Below are 22,922 nucleotides of genomic sequence, written 5' to 3' on the forward strand. Positions count from 1 at the left end.
AACCAACCTAGGGAGCATATTAAAAAGCAGAGACATTACTTTGCTGACAAAGGTCCATCTAGTCAAAGATACGGTTTTTCCAGTAGTCATGTATGGATGTGAGAGTTGGACTATAAAGAAAACTGAGTGCCGAAGAATTGATGCTTTTGAGCTGTGGTCTTGGAAAAGACTCTTGAGAGTCCCTTGGACTTCAAGGAGATCAAACTAGTCAATCGTAAAGGAAGTTAGTCCTGAACATTCATTGGAAGGACTGGTGCTGAAGCTGAAAGTCCAGTACTTTGGCCACCTGATGGGAAGAACTGACTAATTGGAAAAGACCCTGATGCTGGGAAAGACTGAAGGCAGGAGGAGAAGGGGATGACAGGATGAGATGGTTGGATGGCATGACCAACTCAATGGATATGAGTTTCAGGGAGCTCTGGGAGTTGGTGATGGACAGGGAGGCCTGGCTTGCTGCAGTCCATGGGGTCGCAAAGAGTTGGACATGACTGAGCAACTAAACTAACTCCCAAGAGTATTCTCTACCCCAGCCCAGCATGCATCATCTAATAATTTTGTCCTGTTTCAGTTTTCATTTTATGTGTCCTTTTTAGTTTTTCTCAATCTATAGGTTCTTTCCTCTCTTATTTTTTTCTTTGTGGAATATTTGTTGATGAAATTGGATCCCTTGTTCTTGTGTTTGGATTTTGCTGGTTGTATCCACAGTGTATAATTTGATGTGTTATATTGACTTCTGTACTTCCCAAGGATTAAGCCTTAACGTCTGAGGCTCTATCAGATTCCGGCTGTTTTGTGTAGGCATCTGTTTCAATGGTGGTGGTGTGTCCTTTTCAACAGGAAGCACATGATATCTCTCTTTGTGGAAAGCAACCTTGCTGTTCAGTTCTTAGACCCTGGGATTTATGCAACCATGGGGTTACATATGGAAGTACTTTAATTGTTATCATTCGTTTATTAGCTAGAATAATATTTCTATAAAGAGAAACTTCATCTTTCCTAGAGTAGTTTTTAGTACAGTTCATAAAGGAGAAGTAAGAGAATTTCTACATTTTATTTACCAATTTTCAGAATAATTTGTTCCAAAGCAATCTCCAAAAGGTTTTCTTGAAGAATTAGTTTTAAGTATCCCAAATATGGAGATAAACAAGTTTTTATCATCATCATTTTCCTTGATGAAAAGTATTGTAGGATTCTTGATATGGAAAAGTAGAGCTGTAGCTTTAGGATGGAAGATAGAAAACCCTTGTAGCTCTAAATTCATCAAATGATGCTTTTGAACTGTGGTATTGGAGAAGACTCTTGAGAGTCCCTTAGACTGCAGGGAGATCCAACCAGTCCATTCTAAAGAAGATCAGTCCTGGGTGTTCACTGGAACGACTGATGTTGAAGCTGATACTCCAATACTTTTGCCAGCTGATGCAAAGAGCTGACTCACTTGAAAAGACCCTGATCCTGGGAAAGATTTGAGGGCAAGAGGAGAAGGGGATGACAGAGGAGATGGTTGGATGGCATCACCGACTCAATGGACATGGGTTTGGGTGGACTCTGGGATTTGGTGATGGATAGGGAGGCCTGGTGTACTGCAGTTCATGGGGTCGCAAAGAGTCAGACAGACTGAGTAACTGAACTGAACTGAATTTTCAATCACAAATATCAGTGTGAACTTGCGGGCAACTTTATGTTTTCCTTTTTTATTGTGGTAAAATACCCGTAGCATAAAATGTACCATTTCAGTCATACTTAAGTGTACAGTTCAGTGCCTCCACGTTTTGTAGTTATGCTGTATCTGTTCTGTAAGAACATTGTCATTATATACACTAATCCCTCCCTTTTAACTCTTAAGTCTTCAAGTAAATACACGCTTAATGCTCACCACCATTCCTTATGTCGTCTATCCAGTCATCTTGCTTGTGTTGCCCATTTGTTGGTAGTTTCTTCTGGAAGGGCTTGTGAGAATAGTATACTCTGGGTTTTTGTATGCTAATGACAGTTTTTCTGTAGCCTTTTATTTGAAAGTCACTTTGTTTGGATAAAATGGTTGAGTCACTTTTTTTTTTTTTTGTATCCTAAGTATGTTCTTTTTGGCACAAAGCATCATTGTCAGTGTCTGGTTATAACATGATTTTCTTTTTCTCTCATGAATGTCTTGTTCTTTTTGCCTAGAGCCCACAGGATTTTTTCCCCTTGATATTTTGCTGGTAATATTACTACAGTATGTTTTAGTGTTGGTTATTCTGGATCAGTATTTGCAAGTACATGGCGTGTTCTTTCAATACATAGTGTCAAATCTTGTTTTATTCTCAATTTCAGGAAACTTAAAGTTTTAGTAATTGTTTTATTCTCTTGTTTAGCTTTCTTCTTTGGAGATTGCTACTTTTTTCTGGGTCCTTTTGCTTGGGTTTTTTTTTTTTTTTTTTCTAATTTCTATTTTTATTTTTTGGCTGAGTAACACATGGGATCTTAGTTCCCTGATGAGGGATCAAACCTGCGCCCCCTGCGTTGGAAGCACAGAGTCTTAACCACCAGACCACCAGGGAAATCCCTGCTTGGGTTCTTCATTACTTAACCTTTAAATGTTTCACCCTTTTAATCTTCTGTTTCTCTTAAGACATCTTATTCACTGTGAATGATTGTTCTGATCTTTTCTGAAATTAATTTTTTCCCGTTTTAATAACCGGTTTCTGAATTTTTCTAATTTCTGTTGATATCTTTCATTCATGTTTTGTGTCATTTCCGTGATGTATTAACTCATTTTGAGATATTTTTCATTGGTTCCCTAGGTATGTCTTTCTCGTGTGACTTTGTTTAGCTGTAGGGATTATATTTGCTCCTAATGCTTTTTCTTTTCTTATGATAACTTTGTATGGGATTTGACCTAGATTATTTTCTATTACCCATTTTTATATGATTTTACTGTCCCTATTTTAAAGGGGAGATGCAGGACAGCACAGCTTTTCTGTGTTTTGTCTAGACTTCCTTCTGTTTTCAACTTAAAGAAACACAGCAGCTTGCTTTCTGAGATCTGGTTCTGCTACTCTACCCTCCTTTGTCTGGACCTTCTTTTTCCTCTATATTCTTTTTCTATTCAATTTTGAGTCTGTTCCCAGTAGTTTCTCCTCAGTGTGGGGCATTGGCTAATCATTTTTTTTTTTATTGTAGTTTAATTTATTTATTTGCACAGCACATGGGATCTTCAGTTGCATCATACAAACTGTTGGTTGCCATATGTGGGGTCTAGTTTCCTTGCCAGGGTTCAAAACAAGGCTCCCTGCATTGGGAGTGTGGAGTCTTAGCCACTGGACCACCAGGGACATCCCAGGCTGATCAGTTTTGAAAGTGAAAAAACTAGTCAAGTTTCAGGGGCCATTATCCAACTGGTCCTCTGAGGGTAAGGGTGCAGGGCTGGGGTGTGTATCTTGGGACTATCACATGTCCTGTTCTTTCCTTGCACATGGTCTTTATCCCAGTGGTTTGGCTGTCTTTGGAAGAGGAGACTATTTTAATTATAGTAGCTTTCTGATGGTGATGTAATAGGGCTAGTGCCCAAGTTATTATGCTTTTTTACTTTTAAATTAAAAGATAACTGCTTTACATAATTTTGTTGTTTTCTGTCAAACCCCAGCATGAATCAGCCACAGGTATACGTTTGTCTCCTCCCACTTGAACCTCCCTCTCATCTCTCTCCCTGTCCCACTCCCTAGGTTGGTACAGAGCCCCTGTTTGAGTTCCCTGAGACACACAGCAAATTCCCATTGGCTATCTATTTTACATATGGTAATTTAAGTTTCCATGTTGCTCTCTCCATACATCCCACCCTCTCCTCCTCCCTCCCACCCCCATGTCCATAAGTCTGTTCTCTATGTCTGTTTCTCCATTGCTGCCCTGCAAATAAGTTCTTTGGTAACACCTTTCTAGATTTCATATATATGTGTTACCAATATTTATCTTTCTCTTTCTGACTGACTTCACTCTGTATAATAGGCTCTAGGCTCATCCACCTCATTAGAGCTGACTCACATGTGTTCCTTTTTATGACTGATATTCCATTGTGTGTATATACCACTGCTTCTTTATCCATTCATCTGTTGATGGACATCTAGGTTGCTTCCATGTTCTAGCGATTGTAAATAGTGCTGCAGTGAACATTGGGATACATGTGTCATTTTCAATTTTGGTTTCCTCAGGGTATATGCCTTGGGGTGGGGTTGCTAGGTCATATGGTGGTTTTATTCCTAGTTTTTGAAGGAATCTCCATACCATCTTCCATAGTGGCTGTATCAGTTTAAATTTCCACCAAAAGTGCAAGAGGGTTCCCTTTTATCCACACCCTCCCCAGCATTTATTGTTTGTAGACTTTTTGATGGCCATTCTGACTGGTGTGAGGTGATATCTCATTGTTAGTTTTGATTTGCATTTTTCTAATAATGAGCGATACTGAGCATCTTTTCATGTTTGTTAGCCATCTGTATGTTTTCTTTGGAGAAATGTCTGTTTAGGTTTTTTCCCCACTTTTTGATTTGGTTGTTTGTTTTTCTGGTATTGAGTTGTATGAGCTGCTTGTATATTTTGGAAATTAATCCTTTGTCAGTTGTTTCATTTGCTATTTGTCATGTTTTGTTGGATGATTTTTGTAGCCAATTTTGCTGAATTCTAATAGTTTTTAAATTGATGTGTTTGTGCTTACATGTACTGAGATATATCTATGCAAACTGTGTATTTTTGTTCCTACTATTTATACCTCTTAAAAAACTGTCAAACTGTATTGGCTTGTATCTCTAGAATGTAGTTAGTAGTATAGTATTAGTTGCTCAGTTGTGTTCAACTCTTTGTGACTCCATGGACAGTAGCCCACCAGGTTCCTCTGACCCTGGAATTTTCCAGGCAAGAATACTGAAGTGCGTTGGCATGCCCTTCTCCAGGGGATCTTCCCAACCCAGGGATTGAACCCAGGTCTCCCACATTGCAGGCAAATTCTCTACCATTTGAGCTACTTGGGGAGCCCTAGAATGTTGTTATTCAATAACAACAACAGTGAACATCTTTTTGTGTGTATTCCTGACTCTAATGGGGATGATTCTGGAGTTTTCCATTAAGAGTTTGAAGCAGACTTTTTAAAAAAACGTCTTTCAAAAGATTTGTGTGTGTCCTACTGATATAAGAACTGTTTATGTGTATTAATTTCTTAATTTTAAATCATTCATGCATTCCTGAATTAACATCACTAAAATCTGTTTATTATATTATTATATAACTAGATTCTATTGGCTAACATTTATAAATTTTTTGGTCCATTTTCATTGTATTCTAAGCATTTTTCAAGTTAAATTCACCTTTAGTGTCACTGACTTATATTTCTATAAGTTGATTTGATGCTTCTTGTATGACTCTGGGTTTGTGAAGGTGCTCTGAGTTTATGTACTTAGTTCTGCCGGATCCCATTTGATCTTCTTCTCTTTTTTGGTCTTGTGCTTCTTAGTAGCCTCATTCTCTTTGAGTGAATTGAGAATATAAAACAGTTTGTGTTTATAATTTTCTTCTGACTCCCAAGGTAATCCTCCAAATTACATTCTTTAATCTGCCTATTGCATACTGTTTTAACACCCTCCCTCCAACTTTCCTGGTTCTTTCATAAGAGGCTGTTTAATGGAGGAGGCAGGGTTCTATTGAAGCCTGACATTTGGTCAGTAGTTGGGTATTTCAGCGCTCTGTTTAAGCATCATTCAGTTCCTCCCTTAGGATGAGAAAGTTGGACACCGGCTGATTTTAATCTTTATTCAGATCTACCTCAGCTGCTTTGAGGGGATCAAGAGGAAGGGTGTGGCTTTTATGGGCTTGGGTGAGCAGAGGCTGAGTGGATCAGTTGAGCCCTTTCCTTGCAGGAACCTGTGTGGTAGGGGCTCCCCTGAGAGCAGACCATTCCTCCCCCGTTACTCCTGTGACCCGCTGAGGCTCACAGGGTTCCTGGGAAAATCAAAATGAGACTCAACGTCTTCAACCTCTCCTTCCCTGCCATTGTGCAGAGTGGAAATGGCTTCAATTCTGGGTGCTTTCTGACCTTTCTGGGGCTCACCATCTAGCCCCTTTCTTAAAGTTAAAGGCTTTGTTGACATTCTTTACTTTCTTCAGAACTTTCATACCCTCTCTCTCTTCTTCAGAGAGTTGTACCCCGTTTCATTGTCATTTTGGTCTCCCTTTATTGTGCATGGTATGTAGCCTTCGACTTTCATAGAATGGGTTTGTGGCTATTTCTATATTTTATTAAAACTCTCCCCCAGCAAAAAGCTCTAACCAAGTGTAGCAGTGGACTGAGCCAATCAGAACCTTTCCTTCCAAGGATCTATGGAAAATTGGACAGGCAGCAGGGAGCCTGTACCTCCACAGTTCTGTGAAACAGAGTGGGGCCAAAATGATTACAAAATAGCACTGATCAGTTTCTAAATGAATGGTGTGAAGACTTGAGGATACAGCTGCCAGCTGGTGGGGGAAGGAGAGGCGGGTCTGCACCCAGCAGTGGAGCCCTACCAGTGGGGGCACTGCGTGAGGACCCATGACCCCCGAGTTCCTCCCGTCACTGAGGCCAGGTCATATGCTGAGGCCTATTCTGGGATTTCCGTGAGATGCCATCTTGCCTGCTTCCTTGGGCTACTCTAATTTGGTGTCTGCATCTGAAAACCAAAAGAGCCTAAAATAAAGTAGATGCTTTTAATTTCACTCTGAAGTAAGATCCTAGATCACCCAAGTATTTCCGGGGAGCAGGTAGAAAATGGGTAGGGTTTTTAGGAAAAATGAATAATGTAGTCATTATGAAGGAGAGAAAACACCAACAAGGAAAAACAACTGCAAATAGCATCCAGTTGAGGCTGGAAACCCTGAATTTGCAGCAGCATCATACTGTTCAGTTGTGAGATTTTTCTCTAGGAATTGACATGTAGGCACCAAGAAGCTGGCTGGTTGAAAGGATCCTGGATCAACCTGAGTGAAGGCGCTGTGTGCCTAATGAGCTGGATGGAGACTGTTGTGTTCTACCATAGGGTCTAGTCCAAACAGAGAAGAAGGAATGCAGGATGGAGTGGTTTCTGAAGGTGAAAAAGTTGACAGTTGTTTAGGGATTAGGGGCCTCCCAGGTGGCGCTTCCCTGCCTGGTGGCTCACTGGTAAAGAATCTGTCTGCAATGCAGGAGACCTGGGTTTGATCCCTGGGTTAGGAAGATCCCCTGGAGGAGGGCGTGGCAATGCACTCCAGTATTCTTACCTGGAGAATCCCATGGACAGAGGAGCCTGGCGGGCTACAGTCCATAGGGTCACAAAGAGTTGGTCACAACTGAAGTGACTGAGCATGCACGCTAGGGAATAGAGACCTGTTGAAATTGAAGCAGCAGTACCACGAGAAAGGGGGCAGTAAGCTCCAGGAGGTTGTAAAGGTGTGAGCTGTGTGATTTATAGATTTCAGAGGTGGAATGGATTTGAGTTTGTGTCATATCCTAGGTGTGACCATGGAAGAAGAGAGATTTGACTTCTTTTGCCTGTTCCTCTTACCCATTCAGGTCATCAGTATTTATCTTCATGTGGTAAAATGTTATTCTATAGATGCAGAACTAAAAACACAAACAAGTAGTAAACAGTGTTTATTTTCTTAAAATTACTTTAAAAAGGTTGTTTATAGAGATGTGGATTTACATAACTTGGCGACAACATTTTAAAAATGTACAGGCTATTTTGTATTATTGCACTTACTCTTTCATAATATATAAGGCATTTTATTTTACATAAATAAAGGATAATGTATAATATCATACAACAGGTGTGGTGCCAATTAAGTCAACCCTAAAATTAAATGAACTGTGTGTGGGAGGATAGAAATGAAACCCAACTTACTTCAACCTTCACTGGTATATCCTTGCAACTACGATATACACATTATAACAAAGTTACCATCATAGCTTATTGGATGACTGACTGACCAGCTAAAAAAACCAAAACAATGGAAGTTTTAGTAGGACAATACCATTAGTGTTCACGTCAGGAAGTGTGGGAATTTATTAGACTAATTAGAAATACAAGTCATGCCTTGGACACTGACAACAAGTAAATATCTTTCTATCTTAGGGTCAGAGTTTAGCTTTTGCTTCCTCAAATTCTAACTGTCGAATTCCAAGGGAAGCCTTCTGGCGAGGTCCACTAGAAATAGCTGATGACTTGAATATGGTTCAGTGAACCAGAGGGCTACCCTCACACTTTTTAGTTACAAGGGTTAGGAACTCTTAGAAGGAGAGACTGTTTTGTTGCTCCAGAAGCTCCTGTCACATGGACTGTGCATTTCTATGTAGGCACAGCTAGAAGAGTAGAGACAAAAAATTTTCAGCGTGTACTTCAAATCATCTCTCATTTAGGCAAGAAAGCAGAAGCCACAAAACTGACCCCAGAGACTTAAAAACAATCTAGCATGCACCTTGCACTGACTTCCTATAGTATCCTACCTGGAACTGCAGTAGTGAAAAGTAGAAGCTAAATTAATCAGGTCTTTCTAGCAAACTCGTGAACTACATTCCCTTTTGTATAACCTGTTTAAAAATGAGGAATCCGGGCTCACACCAGCCACATAACTTCCCATCTGAGAACCTCCCTGGGCCAGCGCCACAGAGGTTTACTGGGATCAGTCACTCAGAAATAGGTTAATTAAAGAACTCGCCCACAGAAAACCTTTGCGTCACCATGGATGCAGGTATGCAGCTTCACCCGTATTCTCAGCACTCAGCTGGTTTGTGCCACCTGAGCATGTGGCCTGTGACCACTCAATTCTGCTCCTTTACCTTGAAAGACTGACTCACCCTCGTTCTCCATCTTCTGATTACATTTTAGTAAATGAAGCTGATGAGGGTCCGGATCGTTAAGAAAACGTACAGTACGAGGAGAGGCCGGCCCTTTTGGTGACCAGGAACAGCAACATCGAATGGAAACAGTTACTACAAAGAAGCTGGTGCTTCAGAAGGAAGAGCAGCTGGAATGAGTGTCACAAGCAAGTGTGAGTCACAGCTGTGTTCTGCTGAGAAACATTTTTGGCAAAAGAGAATTTGCAAAACAGGAAAACAAAAAGAGCAAAAACTTCAGTCACTGCAGAGCTATGTCATTATACTCAGGTCAAGGTCAGGAAAATTGATCCAATGGTTAGAAATGTTACATTTCTTAAGCTTATTGAGAAAGGGGGAAAAAAGTAAAAAAAAAAAAAAAGTCCTCTAAAAGGATTATTTTAAGCTCCTCTACTTGGATTACAATCCAAGGATACTAAAAAGATAATTGATTTCTAAAAATTTAGCTTAAATTAGTGGTTGGAGAGTACATAAAATATAAAAATGGAAACTCAGTGACAATGGTATTTTTGCCTGCTCTTTCATTGACCAGTCTTGAATTTCAGCATTTATTCAAGACAAGTTGCAAACTGGATGTAAGGTGCTTTCAGGGCTGGAACTTTCTGCTCATTCTAAGCAGCGAAGTTCATGGCTATTTAGTACAGTTTATCCAAACTGCATTCCTGTAAAATTGCCTTACGACGTACACTTTAGATCATGATCAATACTTCATGGTGATCAGTAACCACCGATTAAACTATGCAGCCATACGTTGCACATTATACTCACTAAAAATACCACTTTCTGTATTTTGCTTTTTCATTTTTGGATAATTCCTGAGCCAACCTAACCATTAGGTCATAACTGATTTTGTTTGTTCAAGGGTCATGTTTTTCTTTTCAGGATAACAGACCCTTAGCTCCTTCCACTGAATGTGCATAAAAGCATTCTGTCATTTACTTACAAAATTATATAAAACTAGTCTTTTTAGTTGTGACAGTTGTGTTGCCCTCAGACTTTGTTAGTTGGGTCACTAATTGCCAGGACTGATTATGTTGGGAGAGGTGGGAGGAAGGATTTGGAGGTCTCACTAAATGTTTCAAGTAAAGAAGGGCATGCCACATCTTGTGTCCCCATCAGGAAACATGGCAGACAGGAGGGGACAGGCACTGGGACGAAGTGGGCCCTCCCAGCCTAAGTGATCCAGGCAGAAGGCTTAGGAGCTCAGCTCCATGGCTGCTGCTTCATGCGTGAGCAAAAGCGCTGGGGAGTTTGGTAGTCTTGCCCGCACCAGTGCTTCTCTGTTGTTTCAGGAACTCACTGTTTAGAGAAGTCATTCTGATTTGCCAAAGAAAGAAATTGAGAGAAGGAGATTCCAGGTTTAAAAAAAAAAGTAACAAGCACTGTTAGTGTCACTACCAGTGCTTGCTGCATGAAGAATTCCTGTGCTTTCTAATTACTAACTGCACAGGTCCCTCTGGGACAGCCTTCATGATATTCCAGGCATCGAAATGCATCAGCCCCACTAGAGATTTCCCGTTAATGGCAAGAATTTCATCTCCAGCTTCTATTGTTCCTGCTTGCTCAGCTGCACCACCTGTGAGAATAAATACAGAATGATAGCTGGGAACTTTCATAATATCTAGAATAATCTCCAAGTAAACTAAAAACTTAAGCGAGAAAAATCTCTAAACCATGTGCTGCCTTTAATCTTAGGAGAAGGAAATTTTTCTTAAGACACACAAAGCATATACTCAGAAAAAGAAATGTGACCACATAAATTCAAATCTGTAACCCCTCTTCCCCTAAACATAATCAACTGACTAGGGGAAGATATTTTCATTGTATTTAGTCAACAAATAGAATGGGGGTTACTCTTCAGCTGGGCTAAAGATCTCCAGATCAATAATCAACCCATCAAAAATCCAAAAGACCAATAAAAAACAAGTTCAGCTTTTACTTGTTAGTAGATATTGGCTGATATATCCAACATGCTGAGAATTAATGAGAATTATATACTCATCAGTGACCCACAGAGATACATTTTACTTAACAAAGCTTAACATATTTCTCCGTGAAGCTCTGTGTATGTTATGGCAAGTTGATGAACTTTGGAAAAGATAGGGCTTGCATCCCCTTCTATATACTCTTGCACATTAACATTTGAAACAATCATATTAAAGAAGAAATGCACAGAAGAAAGGACATTGAAAGATAAAAATACCTAAGTTTGAAAAGAATTTTCTCAAATGTTTAATTGGATCTCAAAATACTGAGCAGATCTTTTTGTCAATCATCGTTATTATCTGAGATAGTTGATTATAAAGACTGACAAAATAATAAAAATATAGCTGGAAGAAAGGAAGTTCAAATGCAACCCACTCGAGAACAAAACACTTTATGTTGTTAATGACAGACAGATACTGTTATCAGAAAAGAGATGAGTCCTCACCAATGCCAGGCTTACAAAGAACAAGGAGACTGGGTTAGTCCTAATCATTGCTTTCTCAAGATACACATTTTTGGAAGTCTTAAAGCACTGGTGTCTAACAGACCCAATTAACACAGTGTCAGCATATTTCCTGTTCTAGGAATATTAACTAAAGGCCCCAGGCAGGTTCTGGGTGTTCATCTGAGTCTAAGGATATGGGGATTCCAACCAATCAAAACAGGAGTCTGAGTTAGGGGCTGTAGGCAGTCACACTGGTTTGGTCTCAAGTCTGTGACTTCAAGCAGGTTAAGGTTTCTTAAAATTTCATTTTTCTCATCTGCAAAATGGTGTTAACCTATCTTGTTCCCTCACTAGGTTTTTACACGGATCTCATGAGACCATGCAGATGAAGTCCTTGAACCACTCAGTGCTGTGCACACCAGAGGTTTTGCCAGCTTCTGGACTTCTTACACACGAGAGAGAAGTAAACCTTCTTGTTTAAACCACTGTTGTCTTGGGTTTTATGCTTTTTTCCCAAAAACGTCTCGCGTAGTTTTTGTGGAGCACACTTCGAGGTTCCTTTCAGTTGTTCCTGCGCGTCGGTGGCTTACAGTACTGAACGCACATCTAGCTGTTTCTCTCGTTCAGCGCGGCTTTTGAGCTGGTCCCCGTTAACGGATGTAGATCCTACTTGCTTCTTGAATCACTGCATAGTTTTCCTTTTTAATGGATGTAATGTATTTTACTCATCATTTTGCTACAGATAGAAATTTAAACTGTTTCATAGCTTCCAATTTAGCAAGCACTGCCAAATTCTTCCCCAGAGAAAGGTACCATTATATATACTTTTGCAAGAAAGTATGAGTGTTCTCCTTTCCCTACATCTTGCCAACACATCGTATTATGAGGTTTCTTATTTATGGCCAACCTGATTTTAAAAAGATGATTCCTAGTAGTTATAATTTTCACCCAATAACTAATATTAGTTTGAGTATCCTTCCCTCTTATTTGTTGACCATTTAGATTTTAACTTTTGTCTATTTTCTGTTCATTTCATTTACCCAGATTTTCCCTTTATTTTGTATTTCTCATTGAATTATAGTTATATATTCTGGAATTAGCCTTTTGTTGATGTAAATACATTGCAAATATCTTCTAGGTGCTTAGATTTTTATGAAACTTTTTGCCATTTAGAAGTTAAACATTTTATATATATGTATAATATATATATGTGTAATATAAATTATACACTTTTATGGTGTGTTTTTGTATGATATTTATGTAATCCTCTCTATTAGGATTTTAAAACAGTGGTTATTGTTGATATACAGGAAATTCTGTTGCCTTTTTTGTATGTTGATTGTGAATTCTGCAATCTTGGTGAACTGTTTATATTGGCTTGACATTTGATTCTCTTAGCTTTTTTCCAGTGAGGAAGGAAGAACATATAATTTGCCAATAATGACAAACTACATTCCTGTATTTCCAGTCTTCATGCCTCTAATCCTGTCTTATTGTGTTACTGATATTCTTGGTAAAATGATGAAAAGAGAAACATTTTCAAAGCAGCCCAAATATAGCAAAAAAAATTTTTTGTAAAGCAGCCCAGACAGTAATAGTGATGATGTTCTACCTTGATGGCTGCTGCTTCACACAAGAGGTTGCAAGTAATTATTTACTGATTTTTTTCATCAATAAAGTCCTGACCTTCAAGAGAGCTTTTGGGAAATATAATATTTAATTCATTTATTATTCAAAGAATTTTTTTGTATTAGATTGATGTAAGAAATTGAATATTGCTGTATTGCTTTTAGTGTCTGGACTGAAAGGCACAGGAAACCAAGATAAACAGAAAATCTGTATCCATTCAATTTTTAAGTAAAATAAAGGTAAGAAAAAATCTTTGGGTAGAGTGCTAAGCCTGAATAAAGAAACTAGCTTTACCGGTCTCCAGAAAGATTCAAGAGGAGGGAGCAATATAATATTCAGAAATCCTTGACTGCCTTTTCCCAGGAATAAATCTGCAGGCTTGTACACAAGAGCACTGGCAAGACTTGTCTGTGGAACAGGTGCATCTTTCCCTTTCTCTCTGTCCACTTACACAGTGTTCATGGATTTCTAGCCTGATGCTAGACAGAGGCCAAGAAGATACCGGGACATCGTCTTTGCTCTGCGAGGAGATCTCAGGGGCACTCTTCTTTCCCGGGGCTGCTTTTCCACTCTGGTGCTGCAGATGCTGTGAAATTCCTGGGCTTGGCCTCCCGGTCTCCACCTGGGTGCTGCTTTATCTGGCCCCTGGTCTTTTGGCTCACAGGCCAAAAACACCTTATTGAGGGGTGAGCTCCTTGGCCGGCAGAAGCTTCATGTCCTGTGACTGATCACAGTTACCCTTCACTGTGCGTGTCCTAAACATCCCCATCTTGCTGTTTTAGGCTCAGTCCGTTCATTATTTCATCGTCTTCCTCTTCATTGGTGCTGCCTGTCTGGTTGCTGCAAATTTGCTGTGTGCTTTTTTAGGTTTTCTTATACCTGAATACTCCTATTGTTTTTCAACAGTCATGACTTCTCTGAATATTTCTTTTGCTTTATCTGGCATTCCTCATTCTCCCTTATCGCTCAGTACCCTTTTATAATTTTTATCTCTTTATTCCATTGTGCTGCAGTTTTTAAGGTTTCTTCCTTGATTTTTATAAATTCTCTCCTTAAGGATTTAGTATATTTTTAATTCTGTTCATTAATTTAAATACTTTCTTTGAATACTTAAATACTTTCAGACTTTGTTTCTGCTAATGGGTTTTTGTGGGTGTTTTAATGTATCTGCCTGCTTCTTTTGAATACCCTCCTGTCTTCATGGATAATATTTTTCTGCTTCAGTTTTTTGATGGACTTTGCTGTTCATCGTGTCTGTTGATGATTTCCTCATGTACTCTGTATCCTTTTGTTTACAGCTCTTGCTTAGGAGCGCTCTTGAGAGTCAAACTCACGTTTTCCTGAACTTGGCTCTCTGCGACCCACTGCTGCCAAGTTAACAGGTGCAGTGTTGCCCCTTTTCCTGGTGCCGAGCGTCTAGACACCACACGACAGAGGCTCGGCTCCTGGTCTGTGCCTGTCCTCTGCTTGCCCCAGGGACCGTGAGCAAACAGCCTGTTTCCAGCCACCACTGTTTACAGTTGGACTTCCCTGGTGGCTCAGATGGTAAAAGCGTCTGTCTACAGTGCGGGAGACCTGGGTTCGATCCCTGGGTTGGGAAGATCTGCTGGAGAAGGAAATGGCAATCCACTCCAGTGCTACTGCCTGGAAAATCCCCATGGACAGAGGAGCCTGATTGATAGGTTACAGTCCATGGGGTAGCAAAGAGTAGAACAAGACTGAGCAACTTCACTTCAGACTTTAAGAAAGTAAGATGGGAGCAGTAGATATTGTTAGAATCACTGGTAAAGATGAAATTTCTTCATGACTTGAATAATTCATTTTGTGATCATGGGCAGTCCCAAGAATCTCTTCAGATTACTGAGCTGAATAAGTATATTAACAATATCAATATAAATATATATTATATATATGAAATCAGTATTGTAATATAAAATATTTCATATAAATAGCATATGTGGGTATATATAAACAAATCATTAGTATAATTATATTATTAATATAACTGCTCAGCTCTGGGACCTAGAGAGAGAATTTTGAGAACTGTCCAAGATCATAAAATACACTGAGTTCATGAAGAGACCTCCTGTCTCCCAGCTATTTCAGTGATATCTACTGGCTCACATATTACCTTCTTGAAATCCAGCATTTGCAATTTTAAATGAATATGACCTTGACGAATGTTAAGTACCCCTGACCGGCAATCCTGATGGCATCACTTAGCTTGCTGTATTCACGTCCATACAGCTAATGGTAAGTAAGAACACGGAGACAGGAACATGGAGTCAGGGATACAGCCTTGAGGCTGGAGGCACAGACACTGGAGCAGATAGCCTGGGTTCAAGCTGGGTTTGGTGACTTATATCGGTGTGACCTTAGGCGTCTGTGTAACTCCCTGGTGGCTCAGTTTCTTCTTTTGTAAAACAGGGATGAGAACAGTACCCATGCTATATAACTGTCATGTGGATGAGCAACACGTGTGAAATGCTCGCGACAGAGCTGATGCAGTAAACCCTGGATGTCAGCATTAAAAACATGGTAAAATTTTTAAAACAAATTTGATTTCCAGATGGAAAGCACTGACATGCACATAGAGAAAACAGGCACTGGGCTGAGGACTGGGGTTTCTGGGAGATTACCTTTGTACACTCTTTTAACGAGCAGGGGCCCATCTCCAGACATGGATGACTTCCCTCCATCCAGACTCAGGCCCAGCCCGGCCGAGGTCTTCAGCACTTCAACACACAGAGCCTCGTGCACAGCCATGCTTCTCCCTGCAGCGAAAGCATGTGTCTGCAAAGCTGATGACAGTGATCTGAGGCCCTGCCTGCCCAGGGCCCCCCAGCGTGTTCCCCGAGCACTCTCAAGTCCTGTCCACCAATGTTAAGGTTGGTCTCCCCACACCTGGAGCTGTGTTCCTGCCGACCCCACCCCTCTGCTCGCCTAAGCACCTTTTGTAAGCACAGACAAGGCACTGCTGCCCAGGCAGAAATCCCTACAGTCAGTGCACATCTCAGGGTAGACTGAAGTCACGCTTCGGGAATCAGATTTGACTTCCTGCCAGCCTTGGCGGCTGAATATCACAGTCTGGTTCTGACAACCTGTGATACCCAAATGCCAGGCCTCAAGTGAGACATGGCGCTTCCGTCCTCCTTCTGTGAGGGGTACCCCTGCTTCTGGTTGTCTTTGTCACACATTAGCTGTCTTCATTGCCATCTCCTGGCTCCACTATGGGGAGAGGGTTTCCGTGGTGATGCCTGCTCCATAGCAACAAGCCTGTGCCTACTTTGTGTGCTAGTTTGGAGAGGCCTGGCTGAACTCTATCTTGGGGGTCTGAATACAGATTGTAAATTTGCCTTTTATTTCCCTTCTATACTGTATCAGTGAAGGATGTCTTGAGTTGAGTGGAAAGGGCACTTAATAGCTTGGGAGGCAGGGGAAGGACCACAGACACATTAAACTGTCCACTTGGGGTTGAGACCAGTAGCATCACCACCTTTGAATATAACGGCCATTCCTGTGGTTTAAAGGCCACTTCACATGGTCTGAAAGAAAATTCCTCACAGTTGGAGGGGCACCATTTTTCAATAGGTCATTTTGCTTTCAGTTAAACAGGAAAACGAGCCCATACTGGAATCACCTGGGAACCTTGAAAAGATACTGAGCCCCCATCCCTCACCCCACCCTTACTGTCAGAGTTTGACTTAATTCACCTGGGGATTTCCTGGGCATCAGGATTTTTAAAAGCTTCCTTGGCACCTCTAACATTAAGTCCAAGTGGGCTGCAGTCAGTGCTTGATAAGGCATAATCACCTTATCATGGGTAAAGCATATCAGATCTGGTAGAGCCCTGGGTAGGGGGATCTTGAAGAATAGGAATACAAAGAAATAAATTTATGCCCTGAATGTGCGTGTAGTTGGGTAACTCTGTTAAAGCTGGTTCAAGGCCAGATGCCCTGAAGCTGCTATAGGAATACTTAATGATTACAAATTTCAGGACAGCCTTCTATATCTGAGTTCCTGAGTCTTACAAACTCTGAAAGCTGTTAGGACTGAGTGCCCGGTGGTTTCCCTTTGACAGCTTAAGTTTCCAGGATTCCACTGAAAATACACCAAATAAGGAATTCCCTGGTGGTCCAGTAGTTAAGTGAGCGCTTTCACTGCCAGAGCCAGGGTTCAATCCCTGGTCAGAGAACTAAGATCTCACAAGCCATGTGGCCAGAAAGAGAAAAAGTACACCAAACAGCTGAGACAGTGCAAGGGCAAAGGTTAAGCATGACAAGATCTGCTAAGTAAGGTATTTGCTTGTACTGGGAAGGGCTTCAGTTTTCTAGAATAAGAGCAAGACAGTGGAGCAGAGGGAACACTATGAACGCGCCAGACACTGTGGAGGCATCTGGACAGGAAGAGTTTCTTACTCGTTCAGAGGAATCAATGCCATTCTCGCCAAAACCATCACAAATAGCTCAGGTCACCGCAGTTGCTGAACTTGTTTCTTACCTGTTCCAGGCTCCAGGGGGCTGGTCTTTCTGGACACCAAGCCCTTCCCGTTGGCTGTGGGAGGCTCCTGCCGGCTGGAGGGCCTGGGCTGATCACTCCCTTTCTTGATGACCAGGAGGACCTCTTTGTGCAGCTGTGCCTGGTGCAGAGCCTTCAGCACATCCCCGTGGGCTAAGCCAGCCAGTGAGGCACCGTTGAGGGACAGCAGGAAATCCCCTCGGCTCACAGTCCCTACCTGAGAAGCCGCCCCCTGAGAAAACACCCTGTGGACCTGCGACAAGGGGAGGACAGAGCCAAATTCACTTATGATGTCCAGAAAAAGCAAAAGCACCAAGCTGTAGTAAAATAAGTTTCTGATGGCAAGTTTTCCATGCGATACCAACACTCGGTTTACCAAAAACATTCCATGTGAGAAACAGGATTAATAAGAGCAGCAGCAGCACCTCAGTACAGTTTCATTCTTGCTAGTGTCTAAAATCGGAGAAGGCAATGGCAACCCACTCCAGTACTCTTGCCTGGAAAATCCCATGGATGAAGGAGCCTGGTAGGCTGCAGTCCATGTCCATGGGGTCACTAAGAGTCGGGCACAACTGAGCGACTTCACTTTCACTTTTCACTTTCACGCACTGGAGAAGGAAATGGCGACCCACTCCAGTGTTCTTGCCTGGAGAATCCCAGGGACGGCGGAGCCTGGTGGGCTGCCATCTATGGGATCGCACAGAGTCGGACACGACTGAAGCGACTTAGCAGTAGTGTCTAAAATGGGCCTTGGTGCTTCATGTGCGTGCCCAATCACTTTAGTCATGTCCAACTCTTTGCAACCCCATGGACTGGCTCCTCTGTCCATGGGATTCTCAAGGCAAGAATACTGGTGCTCCATGGGGCAATAAGAAAAAAGATGAACAGGACTGGGTCTCGCCCAAGGAAGCTGACCTCCCTAATGGTTTCGGAGGCTTCTTGAGTGATGTAAAATTTTAGTCTTGAGAAAACAGATTTAAAAGCAAATGCAAGTTTTGGTCCATTAGTTCTAAGGTCCATCTTAAACCAATAAGAGGTTTAGGTGAATACGAGGATGTAGACAACTGTTTATATGCAGCAGCATCTTAGGTCACTCGCTGTTAAAAGTGCCTGTGTTTGTCAACGAGAACATTACGTACCACTTTCCCCACTTTGTTTTCAAGGGGGGTGGGGGGGGGGCGGTGTCCCGTCACCATTCTTTGAACCGACTGCCATGAATTCTGTGTTGATTAAGTTCTCAGGCTGCTGCAGGGCTGACCCGACAGCATCTCGACACTGTCACTTACCACAATTGCTTTTGGCTGCACATCTGTCCCTCCTGCCACACTGAATCCCAGACCTGAGCCTTCTTTTTTATTCAAGACTATGAAGCAAATATCTTCTTTGTTCTGGTGGAAAGAAACAGAAACCAATATATTTCCTGTGCTGGAGTAAGGAAGTTTTGAACACATCCTCCCCACAGTACTGTGGAGCTTGTCGCTGCTAACCCTGGTGGTTAGATGTTTCCACACAGTATTGGGAGTGGAGGGCCCGTCTCAAATACCCTGCATTCCTCCTGGGTGGTGCTTATGCAGAGTTTCAAGGGTCCATCTTATAGCTCTAGGACCACTGGGAAGGTCATATGAACCAGGATGGGCGCAGGGACACAGGACACTTAGAAGCCATTCTCAACACCAGATGGTGTGTTCCCAAATCTGATCATAGCACATAATTCAATCATGCAAGGATTTCTTTCCAGTTTTCTCAGTCTACAATTGAGCAAAGCCCATGTTGTCAGTAGCAGAATATAGGTGCCAAGACAGGATAAGAGCACATTGAAGCCATAAGTTTTACACCCCCTCAACCCCACCATATTCAGCTCATTGGATTTTAGGTAGAATGAATGAACTGGCAGTTAAAAAACACAAAGTATTTTGAAAAAAATGGGAAGTACATATAAAACTGTCAACTCACTGGGACTAGAACATTCTTAGTAACTGAGTCCTCGGGTTAAATAGCAGAAGACATTCCTGTGTTTTAAGCATCAATTGAAAGGTACCTTGCAATAAAGATTTTAAAATTATCTGGGCTAATTATTCTGAATTTTGACTTCCTTCGACTTCCTTTGCCCACATGCTAGATATGATTCAGCAGCATTTTAAAGAGCTGCGTTGCTAGGTTTCCCTTGAAGTAATTGATTTATAATCCATCAATTCAAGGTGTTCTCAAGCTCAGCAACAGAAAAAGAATCTAACCAGGCTGGCTGCAACAGAGAAAGTGAAAATGTTGAAAGAGAAGACCACCTCTTTGTTTTGCTGGGCAAAGAAACCAATGTTTAAAAACACAGGGTTTAGTATGAGTTCTAAAGAGTAATCCCAAGCATTTTTACACCACTCTAAAGAGGTTCATTCAAACCTAAGCTGACACTAGAATATCCAGCAGAACTTTGGGGGGCTGGGGTGTCTACTTCATGGGCAAGTTTCAAGCGTATATACACTCAGATGCTGGTCAGTGGAGAGGAGTGATGATCAGGGTTTCTCACAAAAACAGGAACATGTGGTCTGGGAAATGATCTCTGTGCTGCTTCTGGGAAATGGGATGGTGAACTAGAAATACTGCTCAGATATTTAAATACCTTATTGGAGCAAAGATTTAAGAATGAGACTCTTCTGCATTCTGGGATATATCACCAAAATTTTAATTTATTCTAATTTTTTCTTGCTCTAGTTGTGTTTGTGGGTACAAGTGTGCTAGAGACTGACTGCTAGGCTAAGTGTTGCCTCTCCAAAAAGGTTAGCACAGCATCAGCAAAGCTAGATGGTCCTCAAGAGCTCTCCAAGATCTGCACATGTTGAAGTGTCAAGACCAGAGCTGTTTCCTGACTCAATCTCTCACAGCGCACAACACCTGTGGATCATACTGGGAAAAAAGCAAGGTAGTAAACTTCTGAAGAAGGCAGAGAAAGCATGTTTCTACTCAAACCTCCTCTCCAAAATTAACTGAAGACAATAAGAAAAAAGGCAAAAGAAAGCTGCATTCTGATCAAAGTTGGAATAATCTTCAACAGCTGCTGGTGGTGAATATGGAACCAGGGTGAGGAGGTGAGGGAGGCCGGGAGATGACCCCAGGGTGGCGTTCAGCACGCTGTCCACACCAGAGTCTCTGCTGTGTTTGTGGTCCCTGACAATGTGCCTCTCAAGTGTGTGAGCTTGGTTGAGGCTTTTTGGTTTTCCCCTCGTATCTAACATGTCTGGAGCAAAAAGCCTGGCAAAGTATGAACCCACTGAGCCACCTTGATGCAAAATCCAAGAGTAAGGCTTTCATCATTTGTAACAAGTCGACGAAAGAAGGGAGCAGATGGAACAGTCCCTCTTCCTGAAAGTAAAAAATGCCCTGTGTGTCAAGATGTTTCCTAACCGCACAGACCAAACCAGGGACAGAGAAGCCAAAGGGAGTAGAAGCTGAAAGGGACTGATCTCTATTCCTCCCCATCTCCTCTCCATTCTGGTTCATTCCATGTTAGATGCCAACGTCACATCTGGGTACCCTTTTGGGTAATGTTAGAATTTCTGGAATGGTGCTCTCAGGTGGTATCAGTGACCAGGTATATTACCACTCAAGAAAAATTGTTCATATTTGCTTTTCCTCTGGATAAAAAATATTCATTTATTTGGGTTCAAATCTTACTGAATCCTTCTGAGAAATTAACATGCTTCAGAGAAGTGTTCTAAATATGAACCCATGGTTTCTTTTGTTATTGTTTACTGTCACATCCAATTTATTGACGGACTTGACTTGTAATGACTAATCCTTTTCTTTGAAGGTCTTGTTTGGGGCCAGGGTGGGACTGTGTTAGTCACTAAGTTGGGTCCAACTCTTTGTGACGCTATGGACTGTAGCCCACCAGGCTTCTGTGTCCATGGAATTCCCTGGGCAAGAATACTGGAGTAGGTTGCCATTCCCTTCTCCAGAGGATCTTCCAGACCCAGGGATCAAACCCAGGTTTCCCACACTGCAGGCAAATTCTTTACCATCTGAGCCACCAGGGAAGCCCCAGGGTAGGGCTACACAGCTGTTAACTCTCATTTCCCCAGCAGGTGGCTCCCTTGACAGGCAGTTATGTCTACTTAGGTGGACAGAGGTACTCATGGCCATTCCCCCCGCCCCCGTTCTAACGTGCCTAGTCCTGTTGGAAGTGCTTGCTGCAGACAAACTCCAGGTGTGGGGGTGGGTGGGGAAGATGGTAACCAGTCGCTCCTGGGGGATTAAAACACCAATCTGGCACTGAAAAATTCAACACAAGTGAGCTTCTGAAACAAGCTGCAAGCTATCGAGACAGATCAGACTGAGCTGCTGAACTTGCCACACGGGACTTGGGAGAAGGGCTCTCCCGGGTCCTCTAAAGCCTGTGGCACACGCCTGAGCACCGAGGTGGCAGCAGTCCCATCTTCCTGTGTTTTCTGTAGTGTTTTTTTTTTTACCCCCAGACTCTAAACTTTTTATTTTGTACTGTAAACTTTTTATTTTGAGGGATCGTCGATTAGTAATGTTGTGGTTTCAGGTGAACAGCAAAGGGACTCAGTCCTGCGCACACAGGGATGCACCTCCCCATTTTCTCTCTTTCACTCACCTCTGATTGTGCTTTCGCTTCCTGAATGAGAGAGAGGACCGTAGACCTGGACCCCACTGACGACAGAACGGACTGCAGTCTTTGCTGATCCCCTGCTGAGACCAGGAGCTGCTGCAGACTAAAGAACACAAACATATTGGAAGAATGTTCAAGGAAAAAACCTCGCCACTGTGCTGGGATGCATTAAGAATGATCTCCTTTCTCCCGCATCGCAGGTATTTTCTGATTTTCATGCTCTCTTTTGGTCAGAACTCCATTTGAAACTGAAGAAGCTCAAATGCTCAACAGGAATTTCATTCACTGCCAAGAGCAGTGGGAATTCCTGTGGATTCTAGGATCCCTCCAAGATGTTAGGGGACCAATGCTGACCTTGAACAGAAACTTTCAGACATGTTAAATATTCTGTAGGCTCCAGTGAAATATATTTAAACATACTAGAAGTTTCCTATTTGACTTCAGTTGCTTTCAAAGGTTCTAATCCTCCCCCGATGGTCCCGTTTCCTTATCCTACCATCTCTCTCTCTCTCCCTCTCTCTCTCTCTCTCTCTCTCTCTCTCTCACTCTGTGTTTTTGCAAAGTGCCCTGTCCTACAAAAGCCTCTCTTTAGAGCAACATTTTGGGAAACACTTTTTCCTGCAGGCACTTTATTTTTCCAGTATTAAAAAAAAATGGGCTGGAATAGAAAAAGGATGTTCGTGGGATTTATTCAGTGTAATCTGAATAAAGGCTGTCATTGAGCTAATTGTGTGTTGTTTCAATGTTAACTTCTGACAAACGGACCGTGGTTATGTAAAATGTTAACTTGAGCAGCTAGGTGAGAGGTAGATGGGAAGTTTGCACTATTTTTGCAACTTTTCCAAAAAGTGTAG

General features: G+C 41.8%; 1 protein-coding gene across 7 annotated transcripts in view; it reads right to left on the reverse strand.

Annotated features, from left to right (window-relative positions):
- Positions 1-7,611: 7,611 nt before the first annotated feature.
- The window catches only part of PDZD2 (PDZ domain containing 2), a 410,583-nt gene continuing 395,272 nt past the window's right edge, over positions 7,612-22,922 (reverse strand). For all 7 annotated transcript variants that reach the window (XM_060400557.1, XM_027980140.3, XM_027980139.3 and 4 more), the window contains 5 exons: positions 22,054-22,171; positions 18,731-18,832; positions 17,427-17,697; positions 15,566-15,700; positions 7,612-10,442 (listed from right to left, as the gene is read on the reverse strand). In XM_060400557.1, coding sequence (XP_060256540.1) covers positions 10,261-10,442; positions 15,566-15,700; positions 17,427-17,697; positions 18,731-18,832; positions 22,054-22,171 — 808 coding nt within the window. In that variant the 3' untranslated portion in view covers positions 7,612-10,260. The remainder of the gene's footprint in view (positions 10,443-15,565; positions 15,701-17,426; positions 17,698-18,730; positions 18,833-22,053; positions 22,172-22,922) is intronic.

This window comes from Ovis aries, chromosome 16 (genome assembly GCF_016772045.2).
Source record: "Ovis aries strain OAR_USU_Benz2616 breed Rambouillet chromosome 16, ARS-UI_Ramb_v3.0, whole genome shotgun sequence".
Classification (NCBI taxonomy): Eukaryota; Metazoa; Chordata; class Mammalia; order Artiodactyla; family Bovidae; genus Ovis; species Ovis aries.